The sequence below is a fragment of the Melopsittacus undulatus genome, chromosome 1 (genome assembly GCF_012275295.1).
Source record: "Melopsittacus undulatus isolate bMelUnd1 chromosome 1, bMelUnd1.mat.Z, whole genome shotgun sequence".
Taxonomy (NCBI): Eukaryota; Metazoa; Chordata; class Aves; order Psittaciformes; family Psittaculidae; genus Melopsittacus; species Melopsittacus undulatus.
The window spans coordinates 19,610,038-19,637,222 of record NC_047527.1 but is presented as its reverse complement, the minus strand read 5'-3'; the positions used below and the strand labels follow the sequence as shown (position 1 = coordinate 19,637,222).

General features: G+C 38.6%; 1 protein-coding gene across 1 annotated transcript in view; it reads left to right on the top strand.

Annotated features, from left to right (window-relative positions):
* ZFPM2 (zinc finger protein, FOG family member 2) overlaps positions 1 to 23,826 on the top strand; it is a 246,160-nt gene extending 222,334 nt beyond the window's left edge. The window contains exons 6-8 of the mRNA XM_034070325.1: positions 13,137 to 13,343; positions 17,396 to 17,620; positions 20,335 to 23,826. Coding sequence (XP_033926216.1) covers positions 13,137 to 13,343; positions 17,396 to 17,620; positions 20,335 to 22,826 — 2,924 coding nt within the window. The 3' untranslated portion in view covers positions 22,827 to 23,826. The remainder of the gene's footprint in view (positions 1 to 13,136; positions 13,344 to 17,395; positions 17,621 to 20,334) is intronic.
* The last annotated feature ends 3,359 nt before the right edge of the window (positions 23,827 to 27,185 follow it).

The window sequence follows — 27,185 nt, the reverse complement described above, 5'->3', positions numbered from 1 at the left end:
CAGTGCTAAGAAGGGGCCAGCCAGGACACAGGGGTTCATGCCAGCTCTGCAGGGCTAGCAGAATTTCACCTTGGTCTGTAATCCCTGCTACTCCAAAAGTCAGATAGTTCTAGGATCACTGCATGCTTGACATCGAATTTCTTCATTACTCTCATGAGACAGAGATAAGTGTTCAAAGGTTTCCACAAACTTTTAACATCACGATTCCCACGTGTTTCAGTGGGAGTTACGCACTCTGGAATGCTGGCTTTGCTCAGCAACAGAAATATTATGAAGTGGCTGGTGCTGGATAGTTTCCAGTCTGAGCTGCATCTTTTAACTATACTGCTTTGCAGGATGATTAAAGCAAAAATAAGTACCCGCTTGGTTGTAGGTGAGCAAACACGATTTCTATGAACATCTGATAAGCTAGGGCGGGGGGGACAGGTCATCGGGTACTGCCTTTGCCGTTCAAGGAGGCGTTTGGCTGTGTGTTTGGGGAGACACCCAGAGAAGGGGGGTTACACTCGGGTCCAATACCTGCGTGTCACGGCCCCGGTGTGCTCAAAAATTCACTTTCCTGAGGGCGACAAATGCGTTGGTGCAGATGCGCTGCTCACAGCCTGCGTCTGGTAAAGTGGTGAAACTGGAGTTCTCCGAGCACACGGGTGGTTTTACCGGGCGCTCATCCGCGGCCGGCAAGCAGGGTAATGCCCTGTTGGGTTCCGACGCTGTCTTAGGAGCAGGGAGGTGTGATGTTCAGAAGTTATTTTATCCCTAAATCTCTAACTGAGCAGACAGAATTCGACATCGCATTGTTTGTTTGGCTTGCAGATCAGTTCATTTAGATCCCCTTCCTGACTCGGCGTTCCCCGTGATGGGGCCATCGCACTCTGCCCCGCGCCGCGCTCTGTCGTGACAGGAAAAGCGCCGGGCGACAGTCGGGAAGGCAGCAGGCACGAGGGGGTCTCGCGGAGCGGGTTTAATCACAGTTCCTGACACCTCCGGCGTTATCACCCGGTGCGCGGTGTGCACTGGGCTGTAAAATTCAATCAACAACGGCGCGCCGCGCCTCGGCTCCCCCGCGCACCATCCCTCGCACCCGCCTGGCGGCGCGGCAGCGCCATCTGCTGCCGGCGGCATGCTATGGCCGGCACGGCGTGCTGTGGCGCGTGCGCCCGCCAGGGGCGCTGCGGTGCGGGGAGCGGTGGCCGAACACAGGCACCCCCTGTGCTGGGAGTCCGGCCTGGGCTGTTCGCAGATGGTGCCGGTGTGTGCAAAGGGGTCAGCGTCATGCGTATGCTTGGAAAGCTCTTCTGTGGCATTAAACCTGCCCTGTTCCCATAAAACTATCAGCCGCGTGTTCAGGTTTATTTGCACTAACTGATTTTTAAGAAACTTGAGGTATACAAAATACATCTGTATATTTCAAGTAATATTGCAACAAATTCTTTTACCATTTTCTTTTGTGTGGCAACCACAAGAAATGATGAATTACAGCTTAGTGTCTTCCAAAGTTTTCTGATTGTTAGTTTTTTAATGACCATTAAATAATAAAAAGTAATTGTTACATGAGTCTTCAACACTGGGACCGTTCTCACTTTGTAGCACAGCATCATCATGCTAAAGCTCTCACCCTACCAACTTATTTCAGGTCTGTACTCCTTAAATAATTTATATGATGAGTTTTTAACTGCAGAGACTTTTCATCACCATGAAAGGTGCTTTTCATCACCATGGCTTAATGTCTTAGCAATATCTCTTATTTTCAATGTTCCACAGAAAATTAATTTTGGTATATGTGTTTTCTGTATCTGTGCACACTGTTGTTCATTCTTCCTTCTATTTCACTCCTGTTTGAATCCTGTCCCAGTACTGTGGATACAAACTGGGGTACGGAGACCTGGTTCAACCAGCATATTAATGAGTATATTTAATTAGATATACATGTAAATTTCCAGTAGTTTACAAGCATAATTGTCTTGAGTGAAATGTATCTTAGACAATTAATGCCATAGGTCCCAGACTGTCATGAGGTTTGTTTTCTTTTTCCAGTTCTTGGGAATGGGGTGATGTTATGCAGGCAACGCTGGTAGTAACAAAGGACCAGACAAAAGCGCTGTGAGGTAGAGAAAGATTATCACTGAAGTAAATGAGACTGCTTCTGAGAGCATGGGTGACAGGATCATCCTTTAATTTCTTGCATTTCAATACAATTAACAGGTCAACAATCAATTAACAGGAAGATACTTCCTCTTTTTCTTTCAGATCCCCAATTTCCTTCCAGCGATGACCTAAAATGTTTTCTGTACACATGAAAAGCCTCGCTTCAGCTAAATAGATTATTTCAGTCTGAATCTGGAAAGTCAATGAGAAATCGAGTTGCATTTAAAGCATCTGTGCATTTTGTGCAGATATTTCTGAAGAGGTAAACTAATTGTAGGTCTGTGGTCACAGCCTTGCATTCAGAACAGTGGGTGGCTGAGAGGACAGATTGTGGAAATCTTTGGTCAAGTGCTTTGCACTGAATCGTAGTGGGATTCTCTGCTAAATTCAATTTTTAATGCAGACACATCTCGAGGGGCTGCCATTCTCTGCACGTCATCAATTTTCCTGTTTTCTCTTGCTCATACTTGAATATTTTAAGCGTTGAACAAAGTGATTCTTCCTTCGGGGTCTATCAGCTTTAGAGCATCTGAATTGGTTAATTTTGAACTTTGTCTAAACTCTACTGCCTTTCTCAGGAGTAAGGCTGTCAACAGCCAGAAAATAAAAGCGTGTACATTCACTTAATTTTCAGAAATCCTCTCAACAAGAGAGGCAAAATGCTCTTAAGTGTGACCCTATAGAGGTCCACGGAGTCTGCAGAATCCCTCAGGCTCTGGCAGACACCCCCCTGGGGAGCCAGCGTGCTTTAACTGGCTTCCCATTGAAGCCACTGTAAGAAGTCAGCGCATAAGAAAGAAAGGTAATGAAAACTGACAAGTTGAAAAGAAATTGAGAGTTTAATCTGCAAAGTTGTGCTTGAGGGGGCTTCCATCATGATATTCCGATGGAGTTGCAAAAAGAGAAAAAATTAAGAAACTGAAGAGTATGATGAATTTACATAATTTTTTCTTGCACCAGGCAGTATTTATTAATTTCTTTTCTACCACTTTACAGCACCTCTTTGCCTCTCAAAAAGAGAAAATGAAGTATACAAAACCTGGCAATCATAATGAACATGTGAAATGCTCACAGATTATTTATAAGCATGCAAGTTATGTAGTTGTTGGAGATTCTCTCCCTTCTGCTCCTGCTTGGTGATGAAGAATGGTATTTTAATAGGCAGATGGTAAAGACAATTACAGTTTGGGGCTCAGCTGGGAGTTACATCAGTTTATTGCAAATTATTAGTTGATAAATGCTTTTGTTTACAAGCAAAGTCTTAAGCAGCTTTGTAATCAGTTTATCAGCTGCAGCCTGAATTTTGACAGCTTGCCTTTGGGTATACAGTCACTTCTTTCCTGGCCATTTAGAAATCATGCTGACCAGGCAGGCAGAATGGCAGCTCTTCTGCACCTGTATGATGCTCAGCAAACTGGTATTTCTCATTAAGCCTGTTTTGGAAGAAATCATTAAGTACAGAATCCTCTCTAATTGCTAATTCATGTTAGTGTGTATGCCAGGAGTCTTAACTATTTGCTCATTCATAATCTTATTTTTTTATTTCAGTTGTGACCAGCAGTAGCTCAATCTTGCTGTTGCCGTTACAGGATTTGCTTTCTGCTGCTCACAGCCTCTCTTGCTGAAAGAACTAAATGGTATACTAGCAGTGGTTTACAATGCTTGTTTACTTGGACACTGCATGTAGCTTGGAAGGTGGAAATGCTTTTGATCATCACCAGTTTTCAGGGTTTTTTACTTCTAGCTCGTACTTCAAAAGGCAGAGGTATAATACCTGGTTTTCAACACATCTAGAGGAAATCTGGGGGTTTGGTGTGAATTGTGTGTGTGTGTGGTGATTGTGGGTTTTTTTTTAAATGAGGATCTTTCTAAATAGAAGAGACTGGGTTGGATGCTTATTGCAGCTTCTGTTGCATTTCAGAACATACTAAACATGCAAATTTAAATTTGATTCCTTTTACTTATTAGTTTGTTCAGTAAGAGAGACATCGATTTGTCAGTCTTGTTTCCACCTATAGAATGTTCTAACAGCTTATGTGGGAGCAACATCTTTTTAATCAAGTGCTGCTTTGCTTCCATCATTGTTACAGCTGAGGTAAACTAGTTCCTGAACTTCAGCCTGTGAGTTGAATGTTAACGTGATAACTAGCAATAATAGCGACTCTTTTCTCAGTGTTACAATGCACACAACTAAATGCTCCAGCTTCTATTCATTATGAAAGGTGGCTTTTGTTTCACACAGCCTGGAACTTCTTCTGGAGTGTGATCCCTGTATTGAATAACCAACCAGTTCTCATAGCCAATATTTATTTCTTACAACGGTTTTGCCATTCTGTAACTTCCTATTTGTCCTTATATTGAATGTGTTTATTTTCTTTACAAATGCAACCTATCAATCCAGCTCCTCCTATTCCTGCTCAGGTACCTTTGCCATTCACTCTGCGTTTGCCCAGGGGCAAGAAATGAGCCCTACAGTAGCAGGTGCAAGACAGCAGAAAATCCATTGATAAGATGTAGCATACTCTGCTTTCTCTGTAAGAAAGAGGTACCATTAAAGCATATCCATTGTCTCATTTAATCACCTCCTTTTTTCATACACTCCAGTCTCACAAAATAACTCTGAAAAGACAATCCACAGGCATGATTGTGTTTGTAAGGCTACTAAAAGGTCACCTTCCAGATGTGCTGTTAGAGAAGCAGGGATTGTAGAGGAATGTGTGTATCCAAAGCCGTGCTTCAGAGTACTTGGTTTCAGCAGTCCATTTTCTCTCTCTCTCTGAAACCTGGTGCATCCACAAAAGCTGGGGGAAGCAGTGGAGGTCACCTGGGAATGTCTCTTGGGTAGCTCTTTGGAGAGTAGACTGTTCACTGATTCTTTAAAATAGGAAAAGTGAGTTTGCTAAGACAAGTCCTAGCCCCTTAGCAGTAGTGATGGGAGTGCAACATGCACAATGTCAGCATGGTTTTATCGTTTGGTTTGTTGTTTGTTTCTTTTAAGCTATTTATCATTTCTTTTCTGAAGGTTTAATAAATTTTGAAATAACACACAAGTGAGACCCAATTCAAATGTAAAAAAGATGCGGCACCCAATTCAAAACAGAGGAATTTGGAAAGAAAATTAAAGAAACAGGAACAAATTGCTAAACTTGTGAATTAACTCCTTTGACTTTCTTGTTTGATCTTATGCTGAATTAAGGAAATATAGTAGGTTAGCATTTGTGGCAGGCTTTAATTTCAACCTCTGGGCAGCAGACTTAACTTCTTGTGATGTGGGAGGATATTACAGTTTCCAGCTTCATTCTGTAAGTATTGCCATTTGTGCCAAACATTTAATAGTTTTACGCTGTGGACTGTCGTCCACCAGGAACTGATATCACCTAAGAGTTTTTAGAGCCATCTAATAGAAAGATATGTATTCACTCTGATTAGCCCAGGATTTGAACGAGGGTCCCAGAAGAGATATATAAGCCTCTTAAATGCATAGAACTTCTAAGGATATGGGTTTAACTGTCTCCCCCTGTGGTAAATAAGCTGTGACAGCTCTATCAGGGGGGAAAATGGCAAATAAAATTACCACATTATTTTCCTGTGAATATTTTCAGAGCACTAATCTATTTTGCCTCTTTACCTAATAGAACTCTGTTGAGTGTTACATGTGGGCATTTAATTGGAGGAAAACACACAGAAATCCTCAAACTAACAAAGAGCAGGCAGACAACAGTGGAAAAAATAAGAAGTCAAATCTAAGTGTTTGTTATACTCCCTGACCTTCAGAAACAGCATGCTTTATTTGGGGTTCAGCTGATTAAGGTGTTTGCAAAATTAATTTTAGAGGTGCTGCAATACATATCATGATGCTCACAGTAGTTGTACTGCAGCAAGGGAAAGACCTACCCCTTACACTGAAACAGAGGTGCCAGGTTTGGGAGTTCACTCCCCTAGGACTGGAAAGTTCCTCTAATATTTTTGGTTTTTATCAGCTGTATAAAACCTGACATTCCTTAACTATAAAATCATCTATTCAGGTAAAAACATTGCCAGCTGTCAACGTATGACTAAGCTAAGTGAGACCTAAAACTCAGGTTGACTCAGGTGCAGCACTAAGAGCTATATTCTGAAGGAGTATTTTTCTTCCCTGTTTTTGGTCAGACATTTTATATCTCAAAATGTGGGGATTTTAAAGCTGCCTTCTTCAGTTTGGCTAGTGCCTTTAAGCTGAGTATTCTTGTGTTGGTTTCTTGTGAAAAATATCATTGCAATTCCTTTATTTTGCAATTTGTTCAGTGAGTACAAAGTAAAGCAGGCTCCATATTTTATGCTGAACATAATGGTAAAAGTGACAACAGAACTGGTTTGTCCACTGTATTGGTCTAGTTTTATACAGTATAATGATTTTACATTTTTTGCAGTCAGCATACTGCAGGCTTATAATAATGCAGTGGTTTAGTTAAAATTAAAGGTCAAGTATCTTTTGGTAATCTCTTCATCAGTAAACAAGAAAAAATGATAGAAGATGCTAGGAAATCATCTCATTAATCTTAATGTAGCACTAAAACTATTTTTTTGTGAGAGTTTGAGAATTCTGCATTTGCAGGGCTGATTTTGGAGACACTTCACATAGAGATGGTTGGAACCCTGGCATTAAAATACATGAATAGCAAAATGCTGTGCAAAGTATATATTTGTGTACGCATGTGAAAAATGTGAAGAATTATTAGCAACTGGAAAGACTGTTCACAAAATGCTTTTGATTTATTGCTGTATATACCACAGATCCATATCACTTACTCTTACATTATTTTATTCAAAAAACTTGTATGAACCATGAGTTGGCATGTTGTAGAATACTGAAAAGGCATTAATCAACCTAAATAAACAAGTACATAGATCTATCTAACAACTATGAAGTAGTTAATAAATTTTTAGCAAATTTATTACAGAAAAAAAGGTCTAAAAGAGTAGTGCTTAATTATCTGGACTCCTCTGTGCTGGGCTCTCTTTTGATTGTATTAATGAAGCAGCTGGCGTATTGTTTCTCTTTAATTCCTCTATTGTTTTAAGAATATGTCACAGCTCTTTATTCTTTTATCAGGTGCTGTGCAGGAGGATCCACACAATACCTCATACTCCTACTGTATTTGCCAATACACAAAGAAACCTCCAAAGCATTTTTCAAAGAAGGGGCACACATAATTTATAAGTTCTGTTCCTTGTACCACTCTACTGTCAAAAATTTCAACAGTATTGGATTTGAATTAATTATATTTTTTTTTATTGAACAATGTGTCTACATATAGATATATGTACTTTGTTCATGTCAAAAATTAGAGATCTACCCAGTAACTTGTGCTGCACTGAAATGGCTTTCAGCATGCTGAGTCGTTACAACCCCATGGGTGAGACGCAGGAGGAACCCAAATATGAAGATCCCATCCTGTTGTGACGAGCAGATTCTCTTTAAATGCTTAACAAGCAAAGGAGAGAAGATAATAAATTAACTCCAACCACCATTACCATTACTAAAAAGTATAATTTTTAACAAATTGGAATATTTCATTAGGAGAGGAAGGTTTAATTCAGTTGACGGTGCCTAGAAGTCGTGAAGAGTAACAGTCTGTTTAAATAAATTCTGATAGTCTTTTGACCCTTCTTGCAAAAAGATGTGTGTACAGGAAATGGGCTATTATGTTGTTGCAGCAACACAATCAAATCCAGTAAGCTTAATTTTTACTACACCAAATAGTACTTCTGAATTAATTGGCACTGGAAATTGGTTTTATTAGAAATAGCCATTGATTTCCCTAAACTTCTGTGAAACACGTCTGCCATTGCTGAGTCAAAAAACTAGACTCAGATTGTTCAGAAAGGAAAACTGACTGTTAATAAAGACAGGAAAACTGGGTTTGCTTTTGAGTATGTGTTTATTGTCATTATGCTTCTTCATCTGCGGAAAAAATAGCTGCACTTCCATCAAACAGCTGTACTCAGTGGAAATGTTGGGTTTAGGTATTTACTTTCTTAAGTCACTTTTCCTAAAAGCAACACTATGAATTGAGGCTTTATGGCTCCATCCATTTTGAAGCTATTTTATTTCAGTTGAGTTAATGGTGAAGTCTGTCCTTGAATATATTTTTATTCAGTCTGTTATCCACAGACCCTAAGTGATCACTCCTTAAGGTCTGCAAGTAATAAGTGGGGGAAAAAAGAAGCCCACCATCACAAGATTCACTGTGCCTGGGTCTGTGTCTTCCCTTGAAGTGTCTTAGGGTTCTGAGAATCAAAACTGATGAAGGGCTATCACTTTAGTTGCAAATTGCTGATTCCAAATAGGATAATAGAGGCCACTTTGTTTAAAAAAAGAATCCAAATGTAGAAGGAAAAATAGAAGGGCTGTTAAAAAAAAAAAAAAGGCAAGTTTCCCTTGTATTCTAGATTTCTGACCTACATAAAATGAAGTTTGTATTAGTCTGTATATTGATCACAATATGCCTTATTCCGAATATAGAAGTATTACTGCATCTAAATATGATTTAATTGGTTGAATTTACTATATATTTTTTATACTGAGTGTGGTTCCATATCTTGGTGAGCCCAGGTGTAGTTGTGCTTGTGGTTTACAGCATCCCATTGCTTGCATTTTATTATTTTTACAAAGCAAATATCTATCAATCATAGAGATAAATTAGAAAAAAATGTGCAAACATGACACATCACTAAGATTTTTCCAGCATGCTGTGTAATTATTAACCTGATTTTTTGCCATTGAAAGAAGCCATGAATTACAGATAGCATGGCTGAAGTTAAATGCTTTTATATTAGATGCATTTTCTTACACAGTATTCTATAGGTATGGCCATACAATATAATTGAAGCTTTGTCAGCTCTGTAGCCTAGCAACAGATAATACTGTTAGGTTACTGAATTGCTCCTGGTTGACAAGTAGGGAGTATTTTTGTGTTTATCATGTTTGCTAATGATGGGATCCTTTCCAAAAGGCTTGTCTTAATCTTAATTAGAGTTTATCAGCAGAGGTCTGCATGACATTGTGCAGACACTGATTTCATAAATAATAAAAAGTGCAAGTGAAAAATTTGGCAGGAGAAGAAGATATTTAAGACCACTGATTCTTGTAAGAGCAGCATGAATTTCCAAAATGTAATCAAGTTTGAACTGTGACTCTATTCTTCATTATCGAAACTTGCAGTACACTCCACTGCAGTTTTGACAGCAATTATGATTTATAAGCTTCCTGTTAGGAACCAGATCTGTTTGCACAAGAATCTTGATCATAAACATTACAAAGAACAGTAAGTCCACAGTTTTCAGGGACATCAGGACCTTACTTTTTCCTTTTCGTAAAAGTTGATTTGTTTGGTTTGGGTTTGGATTTTTTTTATTGTTGCTGTTTAAGGGTGTTGGGGTTTTTCCAAGCAGCAGAAATATTTGCACTGAAAGATGCAGACAAAGAAGAGAATCCTGAAATAACCTTTCCATTTGGTGGAAACTCTGAAGGTATCAGTTAGCTGCTTCAGTGCCTGATGTCATTTGATAAAGAACTGATGCCAATGCAGTTGGAATGTAATTTTTTGCTCTAGTTTGCACAACATGATATTCTTTAACTTTCCCAACTTTCAGTGATTAAATAAGCATTTGTAATTCCTTGAAATATGAACTAGAAAAAATAAGTTCAAATAAATACATAGTGTTGACAGGCATTTTTGTTCTTTTCTTCTGTTTAGCATGTATATACTATGTATCACATAAATTTCTTCAGTTTAACCATAGATATAAAACAATATATTGCAGGCTCAAGAAGCTTATTTTCAATTCCACAGAGTCAGAACTAGACTCAGTGAGAAAACGGCTTCACAATGTCACAAAGCCTTTTTGTATTTCTAAAGCTTTCCTTCTCATTGGAACAGGAAGGAGTAAGCTTAGTCAGAACTTCATCTCATATAAATAAGAGGCCTTTGCATTCCCTTAGGAAATCTTCATGCCTTTGCAAATATTTCAAGCAAACATCTTCCTATCTTCTTCTTCATTGCCACTGATACTTGGCAAGGACTTACATGTTACCCTTTTGAAAATCTGCTATTGACACTGCCTTTTGCTTTATGAAAAGATATTGGGGTCCTGAAAAATTACTGTGTATATATCAGTGGTGTCCTAACACGTGGAAATGTTTATTGGAAGCAAGGGGTTTTTTCTATTTTGTAACTGCTACATGTAAGGAAGCCCTGGACTCTGGCAGGGATGGCTAGGCAGCATAATAATTCATAAGGTAGTCATGTTTGGAACTTCCTGTTAAAATTGGAAGCTCCTGCCAGGTTTCTCTGCACATCGTTTCCCAGACTGTGCAATAGAAGTCTCAAGAAGACTTCCACTGTTTTCTTCCTGTGCATGAAAGCCAGCATATTTGCATTCACTGCAATGAGGAGAAGAAGATTATATCTTTCAAAACAGCAGCTATTGCCTTAATCTGTGCAAGCAAGCATAGAAGGGGACCAGAGGGGAGTACTGCGTCAAAGGGGGCTGTCCCTGTGTGTGACTGTTACTGCAGAGGTGATACACTGTATTTCCATTAGCTGGAAGAATGCATCATTTGAGAGTTCATCTGGGGATTTAGCACGATATCATGTACTGATGGAAATATGGATATCTATGGTATGATCACTTAAATGCCTCATTTTCCATAGAGTGGGATGGAAGAAAACAAAATAACAATGAAATTATTGGAGCTGAATCTAGGAGTGGATTAAACTTCTGTAATTCTGATTTCCTTTAATAAGCCAAGCTGGAGATTGTTGTGCTCCCAGAGCTGTCACACATCCCATGTGCTATGCCTGCCGTAGGTGTGACAGCCTCCAGGAGCTGGGTGGAGCAGGCAGCCGAGGTCCCTGCTCGCTTCAGCTGTCGCAGTTTAATCTTCTGCTGGACATGAGTCAACACCCTGAGGAGCTCTGACACCAGGAGGCTGAGTCAGCCGCTAGCTGATCCAGACTGATTGCAGCTGGAGACCCAGTAATCAGCTACACTTTCTGGGGGTTTTCCCCCAAGGGTATAGCATGTCAGGATGTTTGCTGGGATAGAGGAAGTCCCAGTTGGTTCTTCTGCAGTGACTAATTTTTACTTTATTAAGAAATCCAGTGAATAATACAGCCTATGAAGAGCTCTTATTCTATGTCAAAATATACTGAAACTTGTTGGTTTATTATTACACCTCCTGTATATAAATAAAATAGAAGTGCATGTAAATAATGGAAGCACTGTTCTCAGAACGATGAACTGTGTGGAGTTTGCAGTGAGAGTACCCATTTTCAGGTCCTCAGATTGCAGTGTGTATCATGTGTTATTGTCTACAAAACTAATTAAGAACACTTTAGGAATTTAGACTTATTCTCTCTTGAACAGGTTTTAGGCCAGTTTAGCTCTGAAGGCTACTGTATTTACTATTGGCTTATGCAGTAAGTCAGACTGTGCTTGTCAAATGTTTGAATTCGTGCTTGGGCATTAGGATTCTGCATTTGTAGGCATTTATGGCACTATCTTCACATTTCATCTTCTTATTCTCTAGAGGAAATTACTCAGATTTGCACCATTTAATTCTGTAATCTTGGAGGGTAGTAAACCTTAGTATGCTTTGGTCCCATCACAGTAAATCATAAACTTTGGAACCACTTTCAGCTCCTGCATTACCGAAGGGTGAACGCAGAGACACTTTCGTGCTTTGAAACTTTCACACCACTTTGAGGTCTGGAAGCTTAGCTTTATTTTTCTACTGAAACACATTGTCACTGATGCTGTTTTGTTTGCTCATCTTTGAAAGCTAATAGACTGGTTTAATTAATTGTCCAAGATTTCTCTAAAACAATGTCCTAATTCTTCCATTTAGCTGTGGCATATCATACACTGTTGTTATCTCCTCTACCAGATTTTTGCAACAAGTTGTTTTAAAACTATAATCTCGTTGAGGGGAAAAAAATGAAGTGCAGTTGAAAAGGCAGTTATGCCGAAAGATAAACACAGCAATATTACTTATCAAAATGAGTACAGTTTTGCTTGCCTAATGAATACAACATATAGCTTTTTCTATATATACAAAACCTGAGGAAAAAAAAAAAAGCTTTGTAACATATAAAGTATGCAACATTATTTCAGGCATAACTGTATTGGATATGTATCTAGGCCTGAGAGTGTAGATAACACAATATAAGTGCTTTGCCTGTCTAAACATGTTAAATAAATGAGCATTCACTATCGCATTCAAATACATTAGTAGATGTACTTGCATAGTTAATTTTCTTTTTAATGCACTACACGTGACATTTGCAGCACAGAGCTATAGTGTATCTTACTGGTTGATGAAAGTTCTTCCACTTCCCTCCCTTTAAACAAATCTTTATTTGAATAAGCCTTTATGAAACAGATCTTTGGCATATCTTCTTTTCAGGAAGTTCAGTCAGTGTAAGCAGAGATAAAGCAGTCATGTTACAAAGAATATTACATAAGGGAAGATTTTTTAGAGAAAGAGGGTGGCAAACATAAGGGAGGGGAGGAACGCCCTTATGAGGAAATCTGATTTCTTTCTCACAGCTGTTTGGTTTTAATGTGATTTGGTATTCAAAATAAAACATCATTTGAGTTACAAAAAAAGGAAAAAGGTGGCTGGTGAAAAGTAATGATGAAAAAAGTGCCATATAAAATACTTTCACCTATAGCTTGATTTTCTTAATTTAATCTCATAGAAAACAAAATGGCAATTAAAATGAATGTTCATGCTGCAAATAATTAGGAAAAGTATCTCCAAATTATTATCCTTGAGCATTGAAAATTCCTGTATTGGTAGAAGGAAGACAGTAAAAATTATTTTTCTCTTTAGCTTGAGCAAGACATAGAAATTTAAAAAGAGACTGTAAAGATATGGCACTGATGTTTTACGTTTGGAATCTTATATCGCCAATTAAATCTTTCTGCTTTTATGTTTCCTGTAGGAGGGCAACTTTGGTGTACCACGACCAAGGCCATCTCAGAGGGTGAAGAGCTGATTGCCTTTGTTGTAGATTTTGACTCAAGGCTGCAAGCTGCTAGTCAGATGACTCTCACAGAAGGCATGTATCCTGCACGCCTGCTGGACTCAATACAATTGCTCCCTCAACAAGCTGCAATGGCATCTATTTTGCCGACGGCTATTGTGAACAGTAAGTGATGAATACTATTCTCTGGTGGTTTTTTAAAACAGCAGTACTTTAAGGGCACATATGAAGAGCTAATACAGAGATAGTGAATTCAAGACCACAGAAACCATGCGACTTAAAACCCACAGCTTGAAGCCTGCTTTTGTTCCCCTGGCATCTCAGATGAACTCATAGACATAAAAAGGATCAAGAGCAGCGATTTGGTGTCTGGGTTCTGCAGGAGCCTCACCCAGAGTATCTGACCTGCCCTCATGTGGAGGTTCTGTGATCTGCTCCCAGAGTCAATAGGATCAGAATCTGTTAAAATATTACACCTGCAGCTTCTGGTAATAATTCATGATATTCAGTGGAAAGGAAGAATATATATCTTCAGTCACTGTTTCAAAATACAGTGGAGATCATACCTTATAAAAACCCTGATTTACTGTACTATCTCAAATCAATGTGGCTACACAAGAATGTTTTTACATCCTCTGGACATCAGTAGACCCTATCATGGACAAAATACAGCATGTAATTAAGTGCTGTTCTTAGAGGGGAGGCACACAAGTACATGATAAGACAGTTGAGCTCAAACAATTCAGCTTGAATGAAATTTCAGGTTTTTAACTTTTTATTATTCTTTTTTTACCATTATATAGCCCTAGTTCCATTCTCCTAAGTACTTTTCAAATATGTTAGCTGTTACCATCATCCTCACCAGTCATCCCTTAGACCTAACACACATCCTTAGCTGTCAGCACTTTGCAAGCCTGCCCATCTAGATCCCATCCAAGGTTTGTAAGTATTGTAATTAGATATAGTGAACTACTGAACACAGTATTTCAGGTGTGAATGCACATGCAAGCACATGATCTGCCACTCAGGCTCAGACCAAATAACACTTTGTCTTGAACAGTCACACCATCTTCAAGCTCTTCAGACAGGACTCATTAAAATATCTGTGGTAACACTCTTCATTAATTTCTTTTTTTTTGGGGGGGAGGATTGTTGTGGTGTTTGTTTTTTTAATTTTATATGTATGGTTTTGGGGCTATTTTTTTAATTGCTTATTTTCTGGATAAACAGTCTTGATAGGTGCAAATTTATTGTTAGCCTGTCTTAAAAGATAAACTTTAAAATGTCTAAGTCATCAAACTCTTCCCTTCCAAAGAGTATGTGAGAGCAACCTTAAGCCCTTTAGCTAAGTGCATTCAGTTTTGCCCCAGCAGTGGGGCTGCTGTGAGCTGATATACCTCTTCACAGAACTAGAAGTTACCGCCCTACAGGACCTTTCCAAAAGAAGGTGTCAAAAGCCCCTGAAGTGGACTACCAAGTTACCACAGTTAGGGCAGACCAGTGTTTATAGCCAACAGCTCCAAGGGAGCCCCAAGAGAAGTTACCTAGCCTTAAGGGCAAAGACTCATTCACAGCTTGTTTCAGTTGAGGGTGTATTTTTTGTGCAAATCTACAGGAGGCCAACTCTGGGCTTTAGCAAAATATTAAATTCAAATAGCCTTTATCTGTTTTGCATTACTTCAGGGGAGTAATAGTTTCAGGTCCCATCCCTATACATTGTTGACCATGGAATCCCACCCTCTCACCACACAAAACTCCTGAAATACATTTCCTCTGCATGGCCTGTAATGCGAGTCACCTGTTCACCAGCCCCATAACTGAAGCAACAGAGCCATCTAGCCCACGGGAACTAAAGATAGCTGGAAATTCATTAAAATAATCAGAAAGTTCAATTTTGTGATGGAATGCAGTCACATTAATTCAAATAGGACTTGATGCAGCATCAGAATTTCTGATAACTATTTTGGTGCTTTTCTGTGGAAAACTAGAAGTTCAATTTTTTAAATCATTTGAAGTGAAAAACAAATGCTGAGAAGTCAGGTTTCACATGAGATGGACATTTCAAATGATGCAAGCAGTATCAGTAATAGTTTAATAGTGGTGTATACTGGAACACTAGCTGCTCGTTGAATGTTTATGTCTAAAAATCATGCACAGTCATTCTGTGGCAAAGGAAAAAATAGAAACTGGTAGTGGTGTAGATATTTTATGTAAATTTGTGAGCAGAAAAATAGACAAGCATTAGCAGTGGAGTCAAAGCAGCAAAATAAGCAATGTAAATTTTGGCTGCATTTGTAGATATTTAACAAATAAAAAACTCATCCATTTTGGTGGGTTGAAGCCTTCAACTTTGTTCACTCTAAGGAACTGGAACAAAGCAATTGTCCATTGTCCTATACTGATCAGTATTTGAAATTAAACATATGATTGTCATGAATAATGAAAAACATCATTAGCTACCCATGCCATATTTTCAGAGCAGCCAACCATTCTTCAAGACTAAGTTAATTACATTCACTAGCAGCTTTTTACATTCTGAAGTCAGTGGAAGTTTTGATGTTTTTAGGAGGCCTATAAGGATGCTGGGGAGGGACTCTTCATTGGGGACTGTAGTGATATGACAAGGGGAAATGGGTTTAAACTTAAACAGGGGAAGTTTAGATTGGATATAAGGAGGAAATTCTTTACTATAAGGGTGGTGAAGCACTGGAATGGGTTGCCCAGGGAAGTTGTGAATGCTCCGTCCCTGGCAGTGTTCAAGGCCAGGTTGGACAGAGCCTTGGGTGACATTGTTTAGTGTGAGGTGTCCCTGGCCATGGCAGGGGAGTTGGAGCTAGATGATCTTAAGGTCTTTTCCAATCCAAACCATTCTGTGATGCTACATTGACTAAGGTGTGTTTTGATGTTGACTGCAATTGCCCATTCTCTGATTTTCAGGTCAGCTGGCACAGTCTGGCTGCACTCACAATTTTATCTTCTCTTAGTCTCAAAAACAGATGAGAAGTGACCAAACCAGTTGCAGGGAATGATCCTAGACCTGTAGCAATTCTTGTGCTGTATTCAGGGAAGGTATTAATTGATTTAAGCCAAAAGTGTGGAAGGGATCACTATCATGATTTAACAATACAAACAAGTTCCAATGCTCTAGTCAGGCTCCTTTCACTGTTTAATTTACTAGTTAAGATGTACCCTAAAGGGCTGGGATTTCTTCCTTATTCTTATTGATAGGGTGGCAAGTTCAGCTTTCAGAAAGTTCAAAGACCATTTTTGTCCTTCTGAGATAGATAGACAACATGTACTGTTTAGATGCCATTTGGATAGGGTATTAGAAACCGAATATCTATCTGCTTTATGTAAATACACAGTATTCATGATCAGTCTTCACATGAGTAAAGTATGTAGCCTTCAGTATATGATCAAAATATATCTACTCCCTCTGCTGCTGGGAAGCACTCTGTGCAACCTCTGCATTGTCTTCCCCTCAGAGAGGGTACTGACATTTTGGGATAGAAGGCAATGAAGAATTTAATCACTCTTAGCAAATATCCTTTTGCATAGCGAAAAGTATAAGAGTTACAATTTACCAAAAACAAGAAAAAGAAAGTACATTAGAATTTTTAACTTCTAATATTCTAACATCAGGAACCCAGGAGACAAACATGCTGCTTAGTATAATATTACATTCAACACTGTAGGAAACATAAACTATTCTGGCCTCCTGGATACCAGAGCAACAGAATTTTACAGTAATAACTGCATAAGCATTCTGAAAATACACATTCTTCAGAATGATCTACAATTAGCACTCAAAAAATTCCAAGGCCCAATGCTAGAAAGACTTGTGCATATGGAAAAAAGAAAGTGCAATTGAAATATGTCACTTATCAGTAGTGAGGTATTGGAAATGTAGTTTAGGTCCTGAATGAGTACTGCATATTCACAACAATCAGTTTAATTTCATTCTTTTAAGTAATTACATGCCAGAAACTTTTAGCTGTTTTTTTAGTAACTATTTTTAAAATCTCCTTCTGAAAGAAACAACTGTCTGTCATATTCATTCTCCCACCTGAAAATGACATTTTCATACACCCATGGTTCTGTTTTTATTAAATAAGCATGTATTTAATGGGGAAGTGAGGAGAATTAATCCAGCTGTGTTAATTGGCTGGCACTGAGTGCACCATGGCTAACCTGCACCTGGTTATATTTGCTTGTAGAGGACATATTCCCTTGCAAGTCCTGTGGCATTTGGTATCGAAGCGAGCGGAACCTGCAGGCCCATCTCATGTATTACTGCAGTGGGAGGCAAAGAGAGGGGCCTCAGCTGTCAGAGGAGAACGAAGAGAGTGCTCAGCAGATATCCAGTGTCTGCCCCTTTCCACAGTGCACCAAAAGTTTTTCTAATGCAAGAGCTCTGGAAATGCACCTAAATTCTCACAGTGGTAAGTACCATGTATTTTCCTGTATTATCTTCTAGATTTAGCTATTTGAAGAATTATTCACTATAGGCATTCAGTGAATCAATGTCTCCCCGTATACATGCAAATGTTGGATGTAGATGCTACCAAAATGTCAAGAGTTTCTGATCTGTCTTCTACACTAAACACCTCTCCCAGGTAGCCAGTATCATTTCTCTTATCTACTAATCCTCATTTGAATCCTGCCTCTCTCTTAAAATGTGTATACATGCATACAGGCAACATTACTGGTGAAGGTATGCTCAGGAATCAGGCACAGATTGCTGCTACTATAGGTATCTGAGAAATTCAATCAATTGTTTCAGTATTCCATCCACCAAACATGAATCTGCTAGACTACACTCTCTACCACCCTGTTCTGATGCTCAGCAGAGAAACACAGCCTCAGAGAGCAAGTCCTGCTGAAGTAGGATCCTAGAGCAGGCTTCTTAGGCAGGAGGCTTTAAGGTCCAGGAACCAATATTCTATGGAATAGTGTGCTTTTCCCGAAACACTTGTTTTATAAGAGCTTCATGTTTTATAACAATATTCTTTTTCCTCTTTATAAAATCGAGATAGCAATTTAGAATCATCAAATCATAGAATTGATTTGGTTGGAAAAGACCTTTAAGATCATTCAGATCAACAGTTAACCTACTACTGCCAAGTCCACCACTAAGCCATGTCCTTAAGTGCCACATCTACATGTCTTAAATACCTCCAGGGATGGTGACTCAACCACAAGTATGCAGAACATTCTGCATTGGAGCTTTCAATAGCAGAGAAAACCTACAAATAAGAAAGACCACAGTGTTAGGTTATGTGGGCTGTACAGTGTACAAAGCTGTGTCTGGAAAAAGGCAAGGGCCCTGCAGGAGTTCTGATCCTCCTGTTAAATGAATGAAGTCTAAAGGACACTAACATGTTTATTTGGCTGCAATGTAAAAACTCCTGAGGAAGTAGGAATCTGTTCTATGGACTTGGTGCAGTGAAAAATATTTCTCTGATACTTGGGTAGCAATTACAACTCTAGAAGGCATTGTATTTCCTTGGAGGAGTGTGGTACCTAGCAGGAGTAGAAGAGTGCTGAGAAACGCTCATAGGTACACAACACGGACAACACTTACCCATTTGTTTAGAAAACAGATCTTTCTGTGCTTTCAGATCTTAACTTTGAATATGAAGTTATTATCTGTCCCTTATCTAGCAAATATTTCATGATTCAGTGAAACAGCAGATCAGTAGGAACAGCTTCAACAAGAGCAGGTGAATGCAGCCCAGCATGTTTTATAGCCTAGTAATTAAGACCAGGTACTTTTGGAACATAACAAATTCATTTCTCCCCAAGGAGAGGAAAATTCTGAAATATTGGCCATTGGATAAAAGGGTTGCTTCAGCTCTTTGCATTTAAGGACATACCATTGACTTAGGTATTGAAAGGATAACGTGATGCGGGAACATATGAAACACAGTCTCATGGCAGTGGAGGAGCTCAAGCTTCATATAGCCTCCTGGTGAAAAAGTGCTTGACAGAGAACAAGCACTGATGAAAGTGCTGTGTATCCCCTGAGCTCCCTTCAGGCCTCTGAGGCAAAGAATAGGTCAAATTTAAATGTTGCTCACAACTGTGGGAGTCACTGATGCTAAGGGAGAAGCAAAGACCTCCAGGTAAAACAGAGGGACTTCTCAGAGACTGACCCACAATATTCTTACAGCTTTATATTGTCCAACTACCATGAACCTAATGATCAAGGCATGGTATGTGTGTGTGTCTGTGTAGACAGAATAAATATCCATTTTAGATTCTGAATATCATCCCTACCAACATTTTTTTCAGTTTTTATTGTCTAACAGGTAATCAAAATCTGCCTTACAGCAATAGAGAAATTTGATCTTATCTCTTTTTAAAGCATTTTCAGTTTCAATATACCATGAAACATGTTTCTGTGTTTCAGCCATGATTGTAAGGTGTCTTTGAATGTACTGTTCTTGAAAGGGAAAGCTATACTGATTTCACGAGGAAAAAGTGGTTTATTACAGCAGAAGTTGTCTATGGTCATTATATGTGTAAGATAAAATGTTGGTGAAGCCGTATCTTACTCTTCCTCCTCCCTTCACAATGAATGCGACTCATCAGTCCTTTCTGACGAGGATAGATCTGTATCTTGTTCCGACACTACAACCAAGTCATGCAGGCAAAGAGCTGAGCATCAATAATGCTCAAAGTGCTCCTTCTGCTCTGTCTGTGGCTTTCAGGCACTCTAAGTTTGAGGGCTGTACCTCAAGCCACATCATAATCTTGACCCTCTTGACCTTGATGTGCTTCCTGGGCATTCAAAATTTCAAGTGATTGTGTGTGGGGAACATTATGTCTCCTTTAGTTAAAATTGTAACTTCTAAGACCTTTTCATTTAGAATAAATCCAGTCTATTTTTATTCTTTCCCATGTTTGTTCTTTCATCTCTGCTAAATGCATGCAGATACTAAGGCTCTCCAAAGGAGAGCAGAAGTCTGGGAATATCCTGTAACAGTTTGAGGAAATTCTGAATCACTTCAAGTATTTGCAGGATGACTAATACTATCCCATCAGAAGAAAATTTGTTGTTCTCACTGTTCCTTCTGTCCAACTGATTTTCCAGTGTACTTCACAAAGGGCAAAATGGTCACTTTATTTTTTATTTTACTTGTTTTTTCTATAGGAGTGAAAATGGAAGAATTTCTCCCTCCCGGTGCTAGTCTGAAATGCACAGTTTGTACTTACACTGCAGACTCAGTGATTAACTTTCATCAGCACCTGTTCTCGCATCTTACTCAAGCTGCCTTTAGATGCAATCACTGCCATTTTGGCTTCCAAACTCAGAGGGAGCTACTGCAGCACCAAGAGTTACACGTCTCTGGCAACAAAATTCAGAGAGAAAGTGACGTCGAACACTCTCCAAGTGGAAATGAAGAAGGTTTACAGCCAGCAACGGACTTGCTGAGCAGAAATGATGTTCCCCAGAGCCAAAAGACCATGCAGACTAAAGATGCAAGTTCTGATACAGAGCTTGATAAATGTGAAAAAAAGGCTCCACTTTTCCTTCCAAACCAGAGGCCAGAAACCCAGCCTGCAACGAATAAGCAGAGTTTCTCATACACTAAAATAAAATCTGAACCATCCAGTCCAAGACTTGCTTCATCGCCAGTTCAGCCTAATATTGGTCCTTCTTTCCCAATGGGACCTTTTCTTTCCCAGTTTGCTTTTCCCCAAGACATCACTGTGGTTCCTCAGGCTTCAGAGATATTAGCCAAAATGTCTGAACTGGTCCATCGAAGACTAAGGCATGGAAGTAGCAATTACCCTCCTGTAATTTACAGTCCTCTGATGCCCAAAGGGGCTACATGTTTTGAGTGTAACATAACATTCAATAATTTGGACAACTACTTGGTACACAAAAAGCATTACTGCAGCAGCCGATGGCAGCAGATGGCAAAGTCACCAGATTTTTCCAGTGTTCCAGAAAAAATATCAGAAGCTGCAAGTCCCAGTAACGGTCAAAGCTCTATAAACATCCTGAATTCAGGTCCCCACACGTCAGATCCAGAGAATCAACTTCTGCAGACATCTTGCATAAATTCTTCCAATGTTTTAGATTTGATTGGGCCAAACAATAAAAGTCATGAAAAAGACTTTACAGCACAATCTAAGAAGTTGTCAACTGCAAGTAATGGTGATGATAAGATAAATGGAAAACCTTCTGATCTGAAGAATCCCAATGCTCCTTTAGTAGAAGGGGAGAGTGATCCTAACAAGACCACGTGTGAAGCTTGCAATATTACTTTCAGCAGACATGAAACATACATGGTCCACAAGCAGTATTACTGTGCCACTCGGCATGATCCCCCACTGAAGAGGTCCGCTTCCAACAAAGTGCCTGCCATGCAGAGAACAATGCGTACTAGGAAGCGAAGGAAGATGTATGAGATGTGCCTACCAGAGCAAGAGCAAAGGCCACCACTAGTTCAACAGCGATTTCTAGAAGTGGCCAATCTTGGCAATCCTTGTACATCTACTCAAGAGTCTACAGAGGGACTTGGAGAATGTTACCATCCACGATGTGATATCTTTCCAGGAATAGTCTCAAAACATCTGGAAACTTCACTGTCTATTAACAAGTGTGTTCCAGTTTCAAAGTGTGATACTCCCCACTCCACTGTGTCTTGCTTGGAGATGGATGTGCCAATAGATCTCAGTAAAAAGTGCTTACCCCCATCAGAGAGGACATCCACTTCTCCCAAAAGGCTGCTGGACTACCATGAATGCACAGTATGCAAGATCAGTTTTAACAAGGTAGAGAATTACCTGGCTCACAAGCAGAATTTTTGCCCTGTCACTGCCCACCAGCGTAACGACCTGGGACAACTTGACAGTAAGGTGTTTCAAAACCCAGAAAGTGAAAGAAACAGCCCAGATGTCAGTTACGAGAGAAACATAATTAAATGTGAGAAAAATGGAAACTCAAAACAGTCTTCTCCTAATGGAAACTTGTTTTCCACACACTTAGCAACACTTCAAGGACTAAAAGTCTTTAGTGAAGCGGCCCAGCTTATTTCTACAAAAGAAGAAAACAAACATTTGTTTCTTCCACAATGCCTTTACCCTGGAGCAATAAAGAAAGCTAAAGGAGCAGATCAGCTTTCTCCATATTATGGAATAAAGCCAAGTGATTACATTTCTGGTTCTCTTGTCATTCACAATACTGATTTAGATCAAAGCACAAATACAGAAAGTGAATCTCCTAAAGGCCAGGTGCCTTCAAATGGATGTGCTGTGCAGAAGAAAGAGTCTCTTCCACTATTGCCAAAAAACCGAGGCATGGTAATAGTTAATGGGGGACTAAAACAGGAGGAAAGACCTGCTGCAAACCCACAGCAAGAGAACATTTCCCAGAATCCTCCGCATGAAGATGGGCACAAGTCTCCTTCTTGGATCTCTGAGAATCCCTTAACTGCAAATGAAAATGTCTCTCCAACAATTCCTACAGCAGAGGAACAGTTGTCTAGTATAGCTAAAGGCGTGAATGGTTCTACCCAGGCCTCAACCAGTGGAAAGTATTGCCGACTGTGTGACATCCAGTTCAACAATCTTTCGAACTTTATAACTCATAAGAAGTTTTATTGCTCGTCACATGCAGCAGAACATGTCAAATGAAACAATCAGTCACCTTTGGTACCTGTGTTTAGCATATTGTTCCATACAGTCTAAAGAAAGCTGTTTGAATTACATCTGGACAATCAGGAGATTTCACTATTGCCAAGTTGAAGACTTAAAGGTGTAATTTCATTACAGTCCATTAGTAAAGTGTATTATTGGTGCCATTTTCAAAAATATTAATTTATTTTACCAGCAGTATTCATAGCTGTAGTTATGTTATTTTTTATTTAAAAACTTTATATTAAAGTCATTTGTAATGTTATTGTATAGTTATTGTGTAGCACATATGGTTTGCACTGTATAGTAGATTTTAAAGAAAATAGTCGCAAACAATACAGAAGAGCATTTTAGAAATAGCTTCAAAAGCACTTGTGTATCCTGATTTTTTTTCTTATATGCTGTTGCAGATATATGTATATGCTAAAATATAACTTGCAAAGAAGTTTCAACTATGCTGTAGAGTTCGCCTTAAAATTTCAATTTTTTGAACAATTGGGCTCAGTTTGCACTTTATATTTTAGCAGATACAGTACCTTAGTCATTAGGCTTTGCATTTGTATGTAGCAGTATGTTTCTGTCCACTTTCTTAATCTGAAACGTACGTTAAATGAAGATGGCATTTTTTTTTCTTGTATAGTACTTGTATTTTCTTTTGCTGATGCATCTCTGTCTCAATTTTTAAACCTTTGCTGTTAAATGCAATACTTTATAAAGAATGAACAAAATTACTGGAAGCAGTATTGTAAGTAATGAGGTCATATCAATCAGTTTTATCTTTTGAAAGGCACAGTCTAAAACAAAACCCTAAACTCAATGCTGCAATTATGAATCTAATTCATATATAAGATATATTTAAATATAAGAGTAGCAATACTGCAACTGGTGATCACAAAGATAATGTTCTACTTCTGATAGAAATAATTTCTCAACAAATGTTGTTACTATGCATGTATATGGATGGAATAAAATTCCAGATCATTGGAGAAGTTTGACAGTCATTTCTTTAAGTTTGTTTTACCTTGTTTTTCTAGGAGGATTTAGAGCTTACAAGCTGGGAAGAGAAGCTCTTAGAACTAGGTAAACGTTGCCACCTCTTCAATAGCAGCAAAGTGTTCAAAGAGAAAATTAGTACAAAGGATGCCTCCACTTCAAAGGAGTCTTTGCTGACAGGTCACTAGTACAACTAAGTCTAAGACAACCATATGAACTAAAAATGTGAAGGTCTGAAACCAGAAAGACTGTTCTCTCTACTTGAGCTCCTGAAGACTTACTTCTCTGATAGTACTTCCATATGTCAAAGTCATTGGAACAATCTACTTCATAACACCACTGGCATGATTCTTTATGTCTTCAGTGGTCTTATATGAAAAACAATAGCATTCATTTAAATAGAGCAACAGTTTGCTCCACTAATTGAATATAGAAATGTTGTTCAATAATTTATGTTATAGTAGTATTTGAACAATTGCACAATTAATGCCCTTCAGTAGCAATTGTTCCATCTCTTGGTGTTCTCATTTAAAAATTCATACTATAAAAGTGAACTATTGAAACATTTTTCATCCTACAAATTTGAAAGCAAAACCATGACCTGAATAGTCATGCAAACAGTTGTATGTAATTTAGTTCCTGAATCAGCCAAAGAAACAATGCAGAACAAAATACATAAAAGAGGCTATTTCAGCCCAGCAGCCATCTGGAGTCTAGTAGGAGAGTATAAAATACCACTGAATGTTAGCAACCCCATTTCTGTGTACTTTGAAACTAAATTTGTCCTTTTTTTCATTTCTAAGTGTAGGTACATACGATCCAATAGCAAAATCAGTGGCTAGCTGGACTTTAAATGCAGAAGAAGAGTGCTTAAAATTGTGCTAATTCTCACTCTCAACAAAGGTAACAGGTGTTATACATTAATTTCAGTAGGGCTAAAATTGGTCCTATAGGAAATACTTTGGGTAAGAAGACTTTTGAAGGAGAAAAAGCATTACAAATACAGTGTGACTAAAGCAGACAAATCATTCATGATTATTAATTAAACATTTGTTAGAAAGTATCACACCAATATATCTAAGACTCCACAATTTTTGGGATAGGTGGTACTTTTTGACCTTCTTGGTGGCAAATAAAAAAAACTTATCCATTCTACAAAATTGGTTTAAAGAACTAAGAAATTGCATCTGGATTGAAATAAGCTAATTCTGAAAGGTCCACATGCATAGATGAAAACTTTTAGGTGAAGTTGGTCCAAAAGCCACAGGTTGTGTAATTTACAGTTGCTGAACTCTAGGGATGTGTTTAGACCATGAGAAAGTAAAGGAGAATATGAGGGTTAAAGAGAATATGTAGTGCAAAAGCAGTGCCAAAAGGGAAGAGCCTTATCACAAAACATTTCTGATCTGGAAATGCTGAGGGTACCTGATATATTCCAGAGGTAAATTAAAGCCTGCCATGCTGCATTATATTCTTCCCACTGGCTAGTCCAATTGCTTTACATGACAGAACATACCTGGTAGCATTTTCTCTTTATAAATTTTCTATCTGGTTGACTGGTCCCATTTTTATAAGTTCAAAACAAGCACATCATGTTTATCTGTGGGTACAGAGTTACTCCATTTTCTATGCATTTTACTCACCTCACTGGAGCTCTTGGCAACTCTAACATGTGCTAAACTCCAAAGTTATACCATCACACTCTGAAAGTAAAACTTAACACTCGCCTGATGGGTAGCAAATATAAATTACTGATATTTGATTTCTTATATATTTGTTAAAAATAGTATTTCATAAGATAGCTGCTCACATAGATAGGCTCAGGAACAATGTTTTCCCATAACTTCACACACTATTTTACTTTTTTTCCCTTCACTTTCTTTATTGCACCCATTTTTTAATTTGTCAATACAAACACTTTGGCCAGACAGAAATCTATCTCCTGTCTCTGAAAGCAGTTTTCACAATGCTGGCCTAATCCCAGCTGTGAGCTTTACCTACACCTATGTTTAAGTTGTAACAGGAATAAACTATTTAAACCTGTTTTCTGACCCAGTGTTTATTTGTATTACCTTCAGATTATATCCACACGTGTTCAAGGTGATAATAGAACAGGTAAACTCCTATTGCTAAAAAGTTTCCTTGAACTTAGACTCTTTCCTAGTTCTGCTTTTAAGTTTTTGTGGGTTTATTGGTTATTTCTTAGATTACCTGTGCAAAGAGGATCCATCTTTAGTGAGCCTTTGATACCCAGAACTCAGCAGAAATCAGAGCACCTCAGTTAAATGGTTTGAATCTGCTAATCCTGGTCAGCTGGAGTCAGTGAGTAAATCTTTGGATCTGTTGAGTGGAGATGAGTAGCCTAACAAAAGGTATTCAAATATTTCCTGGCTTTAAGATACAAAAAGTAAAATTGCTCCACATGAAGGCCCAGTATTTAGAAGAGCTGATTCCTCCCCAACTCCCTGCGTACTGATTGCCTGGTGGGGTTTGCATTCAACTTTTTGTCTTTTCAAGAAAGATTTCCTTATTCACAAGACATCCCATCAACATGTAGTGCTCAGAACTAGTGCTGTGGCCACATCACTGTCTGTCTCATTTATTTGTCTGTATCCTAAAATTCAGACTTTGAAAGGCTGTTGTGAGTCCCCATTCATATCAGAATGTTCACACAATTGTGATGCAATCTTTCACATTGCCATCTGATTGTTTTTACACGATGGTGATTTTTCTCATTGTAACCATAAATCAGGTGGACATGCCTAATGCAAGCAGTAAAGTCAATTGGTACAAGCTGATATCTGTCTGTCTTGAATTACTTGTAATAACTCTCGGGTTCTGATATAATTTCATTGCTACAAATAACCATAAAACTATATCACTGATACTTGCTGTGGATCCACACTGCTAGCTTTCCAAGTCTCTCATTTCTACCTAATAACTATTAACTACATTCATTTTCTGACACTGCCAACAGGAATGTAGTAGTCACATTCCAAACACAATCCGAGAGGACATTTGAGGTGATTGCTCCCTTGTACAATAAATGCTGCACCACTGAGAAATGCAGAAGGTAAAAACAAAAAAAAAAATCAAAACAAACACAAACAAAAAAAAAAGCCTGATGAAGAAATTAAAATGTTAAATCAAAGCCATAACCACTGTCGAGGTGGAGGCAGGCTAATTCATTGCTCTGAATGTACATAAACTATGAATCAGAATTCACTCTAAAAAGGTGGACCTGAGGTGGTGGTCTGAACAGCCTGGAAAACCTGGATAAAGAAAATTCCATGGTGAGTACAATGGAAGAAGGGTGTTTTTGGATAATCTCACTGAGGGGGCAAAGAAGATAAGGAAAAACAGAAT